The sequence below is a fragment of the Branchiostoma floridae genome, chromosome 11 (assembly GCF_000003815.2).
Source record: "Branchiostoma floridae strain S238N-H82 chromosome 11, Bfl_VNyyK, whole genome shotgun sequence".
NCBI lineage: Eukaryota > Metazoa > Chordata > Leptocardii > Amphioxiformes > Branchiostomatidae > Branchiostoma > Branchiostoma floridae.
In genome coordinates, this window is record NC_049989.1 from 15551733 (window position 1) to 15565218 (window position 13486).

At 40.5% G+C, this 13486-nt stretch overlaps 1 protein-coding gene across 1 annotated transcript; it reads left to right on the forward strand.

The window, feature by feature from the left end:
* Window positions 1–261: 261 nt before the first annotated feature.
* LOC118426349 lies at window positions 262–4112 on the forward strand. The gene is made up of 4 exons (XM_035835675.1): window positions 262–407; window positions 872–974; window positions 2836–3019; window positions 3550–4112. The coding sequence occupies exons 1-4, from the start codon at window positions 405–407 to the stop codon at window positions 3590–3592; spliced, it is 333 nt and encodes a 110-aa protein (XP_035691568.1). The 5' UTR covers window positions 262–404; the 3' UTR covers window positions 3593–4112.
* Window positions 4113–13486: the final 9374 nt, after the last annotated feature.

Genomic DNA, 13486 nt, shown 5'->3' on the forward strand with positions numbered 1-13486 from the left:
ACAAGCCGACGTTTGAAATTGTTGCTACAGTAACGATTAACTTAATTTCAACAATTTGCTATTTGAATTTTTTTTCAATTCAGCCCTATTTTGGACAGATTTTAGAAGGAATCGTCACATAAACATGTACTGATTTTGATATTTTTGGTCACTTTTTGTGACAATAACAGCTTTGAATAGACCTGTATAGAGGGTTGCGATGTTATAGTACATGTTATGGATTTTTGAAGCGTGTCCCGGAAGTTGTCGATGTTGGGCGTCCCCCTATCCGGGTAGAACTGTGCACATATCCTGATCATCACACCACGTAGTAAGGGTGCCACGCTGCCGATAGACTCACAACATAACACAGTTAGGGCACCAGCTACTCACACAGTATAGTTTTCGTCTGCCACACGACAACTATGGTAAGATATATCACATTTTTACTCTATACAGAAACATACACGTATGATGTAGATTTATCTTTTGTATACGGTAAAAAATCATATATACTTTTGTGAATATTAATTCTGTTGGTAAGTATAACGCCGTTATTGCTTGATTTTCAAGCGCTATCAAATTGAAAAAAAAACAACATTTTTTTGTGTCTGTATAAAATACCATGTATCTCCTTGCAAGAATCCTCATATAACCGTCTACTTACATGTATATGTACTGAGATAATTTCGGCATAAGCAATATCACAGGCACAAGATTTAACGTTAATACCCAACCTTAATCCACAAGCCTCATAACATCAAATAGAGATACATCCTAAACAAAGATGGGGACAAAACATTTTTCCAATATTACAAGAATAAATATTTGTATCACTATTCACGTGCACGTGTGTTATTTCATTACTAAGTATTTCTTTTTTTTCTTCCAGATTGCGATTGACCAAAACAGTTGCGAACGCTGCTTCTTGGACAAAGATGGGAAAATTCCAGCGGACAGTGGCCCCCATGCTATAGATTGCTGGCTTCCGAGAGGTAACAGTTATTACGAAAATCCTATTTTTGTCGACCTAACGTTTCTAACCTTTTAGGTCTTTTTATACGCCTTCACATGAGGACCAAGCTAGCTTAAACAGAAAAAACAACAATATACAATTTCAATCGCATAAATTATCTTTATACAAAAAAAAGTAACCGTTGAATTCCTAAAAATATTTCCATAGTGCACAGTTCTATATCACATCACATTGGGTAGACATTACGGTATATATATATAGCTCTTGAAGTTAAAGAAATGACCCAAACCAAAGGAAACGGACTCTACTAATGTTTTGTACCATGTATATGTAGTGATATATGTTGATAGATTTATTAGGACTCGATATAATCTGTATCTCTGTACCGTCACTTCCTTCATGACCTCAATGAAAAGTGGCCGACTAGAGCTTCTCATGAATAGATAAAGGTTCAAACAAACAAACGTAAAAACACAAGATCATACAGATTTATGAAGGGCACCATATTTTTTGCAGCTCTCCTACAATTGATTCTGGGCCCTATACGTGTAGTCCAAAAACAACATTGAGACTGTCCCGATCAATGTGTATTGAGACAGTCCCGATCAATGTGTTATTGCCGTGTCAGAACCACATGTCCGTACATGCTCACCCGGGTTGAAACATTGTTTTATAAATAAGGCCACAGCGAGTAACATCGACTATCATAATTCCACCAGGTGTCATAATACCGCCATCTAAAAAAAAAACGGTAGTGTAGAGGTCTTACCAATATTGTCTTGAACACCGAATGTTAGAATGTTAAATATCTTAGATTTAATACAATTCAGATATTTAGGTGTTGAAGACAATCTTGAGAAGGCCTCTATAACAACGTTTTTATAACAACGGTGGCGGTATAATGGCACCTGGTGGAATTATGAGAATGTATGATAGATTTTATGGATAAAATTCCTGCACAGACTGCAAAAATAATGAGAAAAGTAAATAAGAAAGGTAAAAAAAATCAAGATGGGTCATTTTCAAATTAGACACCATTGTTGCAACAAGAATTGAGGCGACAAAACATGGTATAGCAACCAATAAGGCATTCATTCCTGCATCTAAGAAGTGCTCTAGTGTAGTAAAGGTGACACTAGTGTGGTATACTAATATCATTTAGCAAGTTAACAACTACAATCATTGTTTCCATTTAGGTGTCACTTTTACAACTATCCATCAAGTTTCACTTCTGCAACTACAGTCATGGCTACCTCCCTAGACTCACTTCTAAAAGTACAATCATTAGAATAAAACACAGCCTTTTTACCGAATTTGATATTTTCTCATCATGTCGACCATCCCCGGAGAATTTTTGTTTTCTGAGATCAGGGGAAAAATTGATGATAGCTTCCAAAACATTTACTTGCTATTGCTGACATGATAAATAAAAATAATTTTATAGATCTAGAACACACTCAAACTGCAAAAATTGATATGCATATTCCATCTTTGTGTAAGATTACACTTCTGTCAAATACCACCATCGCATTGTTGTTTACAGCTCGGTCACATACGTCATAGGTCGTATACTATTTTGATGCCGTAGATTGCATTTTCGAGGCAGACCCTGACACAACTAACCACCAACAAAGATCTTAAACGTCGATGAAGATAAGACATCCAGGTAATAAGATATGCCAATATGCCAAAAAGCAATTATGATTTTGGAAACGGTCAGACATGTTAGATGGTATCCACCATCTTTCGTCAGTGACACTGAAGAGATTTGGAAGACCTGATCTAAAACATTTTGTTGTAGTAGGAAACCTAAATTTGCATAAAATCTATTTGATGTACATATGAGGTCGCCGAACTCTAGCTTTGACTCTTTTATGTAGATCCGTTCACATGGAGCCCGTGGCACGTCAAGTGGTGGGTGTACGCCATGTCCAGGGTGTACTCGCTGTCCGTGGTGCTGCCTATGTTTGAGATGAACGGGCGCGGCTTGTGTCTACTGTCCCTCCCCGGGTTCATGTACAGGGAACAGACCGGCAAGGGCTATCTACTCTACTACGACCTCAGGTAAGATTGCAGGCCAAGCTTGCGCGTCGTCAGAAATACCGACTAAAAGTTTGTGTCTTAAATACCGGTTTGTATTCAACTGATGTACTGTAACCTGTGTATGATTGTATCTAAAATATAACGTGTCTGAAACATTGAAAATATATCTGAAATACTATGTGTCTTCAATACCACCTGTGAGTCTGAAATCCGAAGTACTAAGTCTCTAACGAAATTCTAAACCTCACACCATCTAAAATATACTGTGTCTCAAATACCGGTTTATAAACGACAGAAATACTTGTGTCGAAAATACCAACTGTTTGTCTAAAATACTGTGTGTCCGAAATACTATGTGTCTTAATTACCAACTGTGTGTATGAAGTACTATGTGTCTCAATTTCAAATTTCAACTGTGTGTCTTTAATACTGGTTCAGAAACACTATATGTCTTAACTCACCAACTGCGTGTCTGAAACACTGACAACAATTAGGTGCAGGAAGCATCAACTACATTTGAGGACACTAAATTTCCATTCCTTTCCTTCCAGGTATCGTCTGTGGAAGAAGTTTCACAAGGAAGACGAGTGCTGAGTTTTCCTGATAACCAATCGACAAAATTCATCATCAGATACTACATAGTAACATCTAGCCACATGACAGTTTTCCTAGTGGAAATGGGATCATTTGAAGCAGAGCTATCATTACTTCTTGAGACTACACCAGATGTGAAGTTGGTAAATGTTTTCATAGCATGCCATGTGAGAGACCAACAATAACATGACGTACATTTACTCCACTTAGCGATTCTTCCAGGAACTGCATACTACATGTCCATAAGTCAATTGCAAATGTCAGTACAAGTATTAAAGTGAGGTGTAAATGTGCAAAACGATTCAATGCAAATGCTGATTATCCTCCTAAGTGCAATGATGGAAAGCTGCTAAAATTAATAATGCGATCTCAAACTACAAACGAAAACCTCAGCGCAAAAATTCAGTAACGTTACCGAGTAGGTTGATTCTTGAGGAACAGATTTATTATTTTCCCCTCATAATTTATTGAGAGAAATTATATATGTGTTGGTGAAACGCTGCTAATAAAGCCATAACGTACCTCCAAGAATCTGCGATAGTTTCTTAGTTTTGTTTCGTGTTATTTCCTCACAAAATACAACTATGATAAGTTGAAACAAGGACGTTATACGTCCTTGGTTGAAAGAATGTGGAGGGGGGCAATGAGGTCATTGCAAGGTCAATCCAGTCGGGAATCAACACTTCCAAAAAGCCTTTGATCCTTTGCTTGCCTCTGTATCCTTCTTCAATCGATCCATATCCACATCTTTTTCTGCCCAAACATCCCACTCCAGGGGGGTTGAAACGTCGATTGAACCGGCTCCTCTGACTACAGATGATTATTCAAGCGGCGAGATTACACGTCAGGAACTCCGGGGGCGTTACTAAGTGACCCGCTCCAATCCCACTTGTTGTAACTCATACGTGTATACTCACAGTTATAGGGATTTTACCACGGACTAAGAAGACCGTACCTATAGCAGTCCCTAGGCCACGATATTGTCGACCTTTCTAAACCCGATCCGGCCATTGCTAACGTAAGACAAAGAACCATGTCCTTGGAGAGTGCAAAATGAAGAAACGTCGTTTGGCTCTTGAAATCCGGCGAGTGGGCCATTGAAAATCGATAGCTCGCGGATATAACCGCTCGATGGCTCTTCTACTGAAGGACTTGAAGAGGTTTAGAGATTACTATATTGGATTGAGTGACCGTTATGACGTCAGCATTAAACGTCATTTCCGGTGTAGCATGCGTCAGGATTTTAGTGGTTATCGTCATGGCTTGATGAAAATTTCGTATACAATATAATACGTTATATAAAGTTTGTAAATGGCGATGTTTCCGATACCTTTTGCTGGTTTCTTTGTAAGAAATCATAGCTACGTTATGTGTTTTAAACTTTTGGTTTGTTGTTACCACTGGCTAGATCTTGGCCCAAGAAAGGAAGTGCACTTTTCACTTGAAACGACGGAGGGAGTTGTTGAATCGACGACTTTACTGGCCACAAAAACTCGATGAATTTTGACTTCACAAGTTTTAAAAGGCTCCATTTACGGCGAGAGCTTACACGAAAATGTCACGAACAGTCCCATATCAAAATATACATTTGTGGTCGTGCGGCGCAATAGGAAAGCTCTTTGGCGCAAACTCCGGGGGTCCTGGGTTCAAAACCACTGATATGGCCCTATATTGTGCCCTTGGCACTTAACATGACTATCCTCACTTCACTCGGGTATAAATTAGTACCTAGCTTTGGTTAGGGACGTCCCTCCGATAGGACATTAAATGGATGTTCCGTGTATGGGAGAGCCCCACCTAACGCACGTTAAAGAACCAGCCAGACTTATTGAAAAGAGTAGGGGTCCTTCCCGGTGTGAGTTGATCAAACCTTACAGTCCGGTCTCCTGGTTGAAGGTGATAGTCACCTGTTATGTCAACCCTTTCACAAATGTGGTAGAACTGAATTAAAATCAATCAATACAATTGGCAACATAAAATGTATGGAAACAGCATATCAGAAAACATAGGTGCGCCTCCAGAAGTTGAAATAGGAATTGATTGTTTTAGGAGAGTGGAAAATTCTATATAAAGGAATACTTTTTTTGCATTATCTGGCATAAAAATTATCTGTCAAGTTGAATGTAAACCATGTCAACCTTCAGTGGTGCACTCAGTTTTGGATCCGCCAGGAGCCGCTGTCACCCATACAGCAGCTCACACCAGTCGCGAGGTGGCGCTGTTGCCCCGGTATATCTTCCAGGGGCCAGTCACTAGAAGGAGAGAAGCCGCCGCGCTGCCGTCTTCGCGGCACGTCTCCTCACGGAACCGTTGGGACGACAATCAGTTGGACCAGTTGACTCCACAACTGGCGGGCTGGGAATTTTTCTCACTGGAAAGAGAAGGAAGGAAACAAAGGCCAGTATGCTGTGGAAGAGGATATTGACAACTGTTATTTTGCTGCACGCATCGTCTGCTAACTTTAGAGGTGGGTGAAATTTAACAATTTTCTTTCTTCTTTATCACTGCTCCTCGGCAAAAATATAGAGAGTGGGCCTCTGGACCTTTAAAAGCATTCAAAGATCGATGACAATTTCATTTGTGAAAATCACATTAGGTAAAGATATGTCCCTCCGCGTCTTTGGTATTTGTGATGGTTTTAAGATGGAGTTGAGAAACGTTACGATGTGGGAGCGGTAAGGAAGATAAGAAGAATACTGAGAAAAGTGCCGTGAGCAGTGGACCGTCTTGGCGTGGGTTCCAAGACAAGTGTAGGCGAATGTACTCCAGTGATTGCTGTAATCAGCTAGCCGCATATACATTTCTAAAGACGAACTTCGCGTCGAAAATGCCCCAGGAAACGCACAGGAAAGAAACGAACAACCAACACATTTTGTGAAGTGCTTTGCCGACATCATCTTTATTGGCTTTAAAACCCCCGGGGCAAAGTAGGCTATTCATTCCACCCATACAATCTCCATAACTAATACGAAGAAACCCCCGAGGTCCGAAGATAAACGACATTTCTCCCTCGTGGTATTTCTCACTGTAATTACGTTATCATGTTTTTTTTTACATAAATGTGCAGTCTAAAAGGACTGCTAACTGATTAGAATGCATGTCCGTTAAAAAAAGAACGTTTAAAAAAACGGAAAAAATGCCCTGGAGGAGAAAAAGTGTTACGTTTTACCACTCAGTGGTCTAATAGCTAAAGGTGGTATCTCACTGCACTTGGGACACCGGTGCGGCACTGTGGGGGTCGAAAGATTACACAACAAAATTCAGAGACAAAGAACGAATTTTCTTGCGTTTTGTGTGTCTTCTAAGTCATCCTTCTACGTATTACCCACTATTTGAATTATGAAGTCGGTGAAAATAACACGACATTGTCGCAGTGAACGAACCCCGCAGTGCCGCACCGGCGCCCCAAATGCAGTGAGATACCACCTTTATGGGATCAATATTATTGTGGATCCAGTCAGTTACATAGAACCGTTAACTAAGTCGAGTAGAATGACATTATAGATTTTAGATTTATTGAAATTGCAGACAATACAATACATATCAAACTCAGGGTGCAAAGCTGATATTGGGTGCCAACACATACATACATTTACACTTATCATTGAATACATATAATTAACTCAACTGGTTAACGTATACGTCAAATGCAACAACAAAATTAAGCCTAAAGACAAAAAAATCTTGAGTAGAACATAAGTTAAACTTGATATATAGGTTTGTAAATTGAGAGTCAGAGGTCTAGTATACGTATAGAGTGAGATACGAACGAACACATGCTATGAACGCTGAGCTTTCGCTGTAGTAATGTTTTTTGTACCATGTATATGTAGTGATATCTGTTGATAGATTTATTAGGACTCGATGTGATCTTTATCTCTGATATATTTTATCTGACCCTTACCTCCCTCATGACCTCAATGAAAAGCGGCCTGCAGGCCGATCTGAGCATCTCATGAATAAATGAAACAAAACATATGGTAATTTTTGAGGTGCAAGAAAAATGCGAGAAATTGCTGTTTCTGTCTTGAGTGTGATGGATCTATTTGCCTTTGCAACTCTTTTTTTCCGCGGGGTCGCTATAAGCGAATGCTGTAAATGCAGAAACTTTCGCGGTGGTTTAATGTTCGCGGTTTTCAGCGTGGCCGCTTCACCGCGAATTTAAAACCACCGCGAACATTTTTCCATGTCAGTTACAGGCTACGGTGCATGGTGCTACCGCGAACTTTAAGCCACCGCGAAAAGTCCCTTTTCCCCGCTACAGCGAAATTAAATCCCCGCGAACTTACATGCATTTACAGTATATCCCTATGGCTGGGGTTGCTATTTCCAGGGCATTGGAGACTGCTAGAAATTCAAACTTAGATCATAGAGATTTCTAGCAGGTTCTTATGCTTTGCCCCTGGGAATGGCTCTTTACACTATTTCCTCACTCTACTCGGCTTAAATTAAGTACATGTGCATTATTTATCTATTTATCTATTTGAATTCTCCACAATGACAATGGAGGGTATGGCGGAACAGGTGTCAAAGGACACCTTTTAAAAGCCGCCATACCGAAATCATAACAATGATACATCATATAATAATACACAAAGATACAAGAACAAATATCATAATCAACGTAAACCTCGAATCAGGATAAATCAATTTAACAACACACATACATTATTAAGTCCAAATCTATGAAATAGATATACAGTAGTCATAATAAAGGGCAAATTAGCGTGGCCTTGTAGCAATGCAAGTGGCGCAACAGCATGCATGATTAAGACCACGTGCAAGCGTGCTCTAGGTTGAAGTTTTGTCGGAATCGATTTTGCATAAATGACTTTGATTCGGTTAAGGACATCCTGTCGGATATGACGTTAAATGGATGTCTCGTGTTTGAGGAGAGACACATGTCGAGCACGTTAATTAAAGAACTCACCAAACTACATAGAAAAGAGTAGGGGTTCTTCTTGGTGTGAATGGATCAAACCTTACAGGCCAATTTGACATCTTGAAAAGGCTATAGTCACTTAGGGTGTCAATCCTTTCACAACTGTGGTAAATTTCAATAAACTCAAATAGACACATAAAAACATACGAATATAAAAAGCAGAATATTTATTCAGCCCAAATATCATGGTCTCTACAAGCCATAGCACAACTCACAACCTAAGTAGCAAAACGAAATTTCGCCACAAAGTGAATGAACAAACTAGCAGTTTGTGATCCTCAGCCTTCATTCTATGGCCATGTTTCTCTGGAAAAATTTAAACTTTCTCCAGTTAACGACGGCAATTTCAGTACTACCTATACTATAGTCATTTAACCTATACTAGTTACCCTTAGCTGCTGCCACTATATAACCCATAAGCCACAACATGCTAATAAAAGAAATTTTGAACCGTTATTGCCGCCTGTTTTATTGACGGCCATATTGCAGATAATCAGTTCATATGACACACAAATATTGCCTGACCCTTTTTCCCTCTCAGATAATAACCTTTTTACATGCTACCTTTTAAGATGTTCTCGAAAGGTCCGCCACTATTGTGGTATTTGCACTCGCACTTTGGGGAAATAAACGGATAATGGGACACTTTACCACCCACCTGCGTCTCTTGACAAGTGTGCGGCCCTCAACATTCGTTTGGTATTCTTCCGCCAGTGTACAGTACGTGGGTTGGTAAAGTGTAGTGTACAGGTGATATCTCGCTGCTCTTGGGGCATCGGTGTGGCACTGCGGGGTTCGATTAGGCAATGAATTTCAGAGATGAAGAACGAATTTTCTTATGTTTTGTGTATTTTGTTGTCTTCTAAGTCATACTTTTACGTATTACGCAATATCCTAATTACAAATAATCGGCGAAAATAACACAACAGTGTCGCAGTGAACGAACCCCGCAATGCCGCACCGGTGCCCCAAGTGTAGTGAGTTATCCCCTTATGGTAGCCCTCTGTAAGTATATTATTACAGTACAATAGTACAATAGCTAACAGTTTGCCACATTTTGATTGAAAAAGGAAAAAAATATTCTAAAAGAGGCGACGATTCTTACTTAAAGGAAATATCACAAAAACATTCTGACAATAGCATTCACCTTTACTTCGATTAGACCATGTTAATTTGGCTAATATATAAATAGCATCCTCTTGGAACCCGACACTGGTGCGAGCGTGCGAATGAAAAAGTTTGGCATAAAACATGCCTTAACTTAGATATCTAAGTAGTCATGAAGGTTGAACAAATAGCTGAATTACAGAAATAACGAACAATAGATTCATTAAATTGGTTGATAACCGGTGCAATGGCCGAGTGGGTAGTGTTCGCCTTGCATTCGGTAGGTCGATCTCGGCCGAGTCATACCAAAGACTTTTAAAAATGGTACATGCTGCTTTCTCTGCTTGGCACTCACTTACACTTAGCATTCGGGAAAGAGTATGGGAGTTAAACACACATCACTACCAGCGGGACAGCCCCCTCCAAATGTGTGGCCCAAGGGCTACAGATATGGAGATGGGCGCCACCCCTACGCATCTGCTTAGATGTACGGGCAACTATAAAATCTTGATATTCTCATTCTATGACATTCGTAGATGTTTTCCAATATCTTCTAATTCACGGCATATATTTGCTCATTTTGAAGTTGCTTTGTATACGACTTTCAACATGGTGGAATTCATGTATTTTTCGAAACGGCTGAAACTTCATGCGCACGCAATTCATGCGCAAGTGGATGCCATCATATTACTATACATGCAGAATGTTTGCGGTGGTTTTATGTTCGCGGTATTCGCGGTGGCCACTTCACCGCGAATTTAAAACCACATTATTCCATAGCAGTAAGAAAGTACATTACATCTCCTAACATCACCTCACCGGTCCCATAGCATCACCGGCCGTTGGAGCAGCACTTCCATCAACATAAGTTTTCCACCTTTGTCTGTCCTCAGCCAAGGTTGCCAGATGGACTGTGGACAGTACATGGTGCTACGAAAAGTGCTAACGCGAAATGAAATCCCCGCGAACTTAAATGCACTTACAGTATCAGATCAACATGGCCTTACCGTAAACCACCCCTTTTTGGGTCACCCTGATTATATTTTCACATTAAACTGGGTCAGCCAGTGTGTTCCTACCTACCCATATCACTGTGTCCAAAGGTCAGATCGACTGATCCCCCGTTTAATCGGGTTTGTGATTGCCACCATCCATCAGGTAAAACCTGATAAACGCGTTTTTGATTAGCTGTTTTACGTCGATGTAGGTTAGACATCCAGGCAGTAAGATATGCCAAAAAGCGGTTTCTCAAGCAACTGGATATGGTTTTGGAAACGGTCAGATTTTTCAGACGGTATCCACCATTTTACGTGACACTGAAGAGATCTAGAACTGGTCTTTTGTACCCTAACTATGAATGACGACAATTTTAGATGTCCAATATAGGAGACATTGTTAGACAAAGTCAAGCCAAATAGTTAGCTCATAGTTAGGGTATAAAAGATCAATTCTTCCAGATCTCTCAGTGTCACTGACGAAAGATGGTGGATACCATCTGAAATGTCTAACCGTTTCCAAAATCATATTCAGTTGCTTGAGTAACTGCTTTTTTTGGCATAGATTAAAGTTTTTATCTGACAACTTTACGTGATGATAACTTCACCATATGTAAGGAAATGGGTTTCCATATTTTACGTAAAACGAAGCTGGTGTCAGCAGAGTCAGATAAGAGACACGCCGGCAAAATTTGCGAGACCGAATGCGTTTCTCAGGTAAGTGTGAAGGGTCATTCTTTGGTGATGCGTAAAAGTAGGGCATCCACGGAACATTAGACTTTAATTGTGCAATGAAGCAGGGCACTTGGGTACACTTGGTGGGTATGAAGAAGTCAATTGTTTATGTCCACCATATGCAAGGAGAATTGATCTTTAAGACAATTGTGGACAGCGCTTCTTTGCAACTTTTATGCATGCTTTCACTTCGTTTGGAATATATATCGCATAGCTTTCATGATTAGGGGTGGGTACCGGTACAGAAAAATCAGGTCCAGGTCCGGTTCAGGTCCAAAGGATCAGGTCCAGGTCCGGACCTGAACCTGGACCTGATTCAGTATGACTCATACCGGTGGTTCATTTCGCTACGAGAAATCTGTTTGGTGGAATATTAGACTTACACTGGCGTTTTAAAATCCTGCAACGCTAACTGCACCTGTACGATCGGCTGTAAAACATGGTAGAAATTACTATAAACTCCTCTTTACTTCACTCTTGTTATTTTCTTCCACCTGCAAACGCCAAAACGTGTGAATGCCTGATAAAACAATCTGTTGATTTTTTGATCGGTCCAACATCCGGTCCACCTAATTTTTTCAGGTCGGGTCCAATAAGAAAGAACAAAAAAAAAAGGTTTTGTGCCGGTGTGACAGCGATCTCGCCCCCCCCCCCCGTGATCTCGCCCCCCCCCCCCCGGGGCGAAATCACTAGCGATCTCGCCCTCCCCGGCTAGTGATCTCGCCCCCCTACCTCGCCCCCCCTTAGCGATTTCGCCCCCCCCCAAAAAAAAACGGGTTTACATGACATTTTAGAAGTTGATTGGTATAAATCACAAAATGCAGTTTCAGAATGATATAAGTACACGATTTTGATACATAACTCAATTCATAGTATCAATATTAACGTATTTACATGGTAATAAGATAGTTGAACTTGTTTCAGACAAAGAGGGTTGGGTCCCTTGTATTCCCATTATTGCATATACCTGAGTCTTGACAGAAGATGTATTTCATTGTATTCACCTGTCCTCAAGCAACCTATATATCTCCAATATGAAGTCTCTACCATGAAGTGACCACAAAAGAACTATGTAATGTCTTTATTAATTATACAAATATTAGGTATTAATTAGAATTACGCACATTTTGGTATATGCACCTGGCCAAGGGATATCTTCACCTCCAACATGACTGTTTTTTCTAGTATTTAGGAACTGATGCATTTACCCGTGTTTCTTAAGACTGGTACTTTACCAGTGTTTGTGTAGCATCTATAAACAGCTATATCAACTTGCGCGTAGATAGTGTTTATAATGAGAAACTATTATTCACGTGTGTTTTTGTTAGTGCTTTGGAAATGTTTCCAACACAAGAAAGAAAACACTGTGACAAATTGAAAACATATAGCTGACGTATTCCATACCATAGACGGTGTTGATTTATACGTTCGCAGTAGCACTGTTTTTATACCACCTCAGCTGCAAAAATTGTCTTTTTCATTTCAATGTCATGTTTGCACCGAACAATATAGTATGGACTTTCGAGGTATGACATCTTACGGTACGGTAATAAGGTGCCATATAGGTACCAGGTAACACACCATATATGTTACTCCCCAGGTGCAGTATAGTACCAGGTAGCGCACCTGTAATATGTAGTAACCAGCTGCTCTTGGGTGGGGGGGGGGGGCGAAAACGCTAAAGGGGGGCGAAAACGCTAGTGATCTCGCCCCCCGGGGGGGGGGGCGAAATCCCTGTCACACCGGGACACTGTACCGATACCCAGTCCTATTCATGAAGCATTTTGGGCTGAAGCTGTTGCCCCCCCCCCCCAAAATTATTGACGTTAATCAATAGCTCATCTGTGGGATTACCCACGTGCCTTTTATGTTAGAACATACGAATCTATGGGGCTGTATTAAAACCCGGGCCTATGGAGCTACCGGGGATTCCAGTCTATGGAGATGCCGGGGATTCCAGTCTATGAAGCTGCCGGGGATCCCAGTCTATGCAGCTGCAATACATTCCAGTCTATGGAGCTGCAGTGGATCCCAGTCTATGGAGATGCAGTGGATCTGAATGTATGGAGTTGCAGTGGATTCCAGTCTATGGAGCTGCAGTGGATTCCAGTCTTT

Bases quoted from the DNA above. Each gene is read 5' to 3' on its own strand.
- LOC118426349 (XM_035835675.1), top strand. The intron at 975-2,835 runs GTAACAGTTATT...TCTTTTATGTAG, and splicing joins AGATTGCTGGCTTCCGAGAG to ATCCGTTCACATGGAGCCCG. The intron at 3,020-3,549 runs GTAAGATTGCAG...CTTTCCTTCCAG, and splicing joins CTACTCTACTACGACCTCAG to GTATCGTCTGTGGAAGAAGT.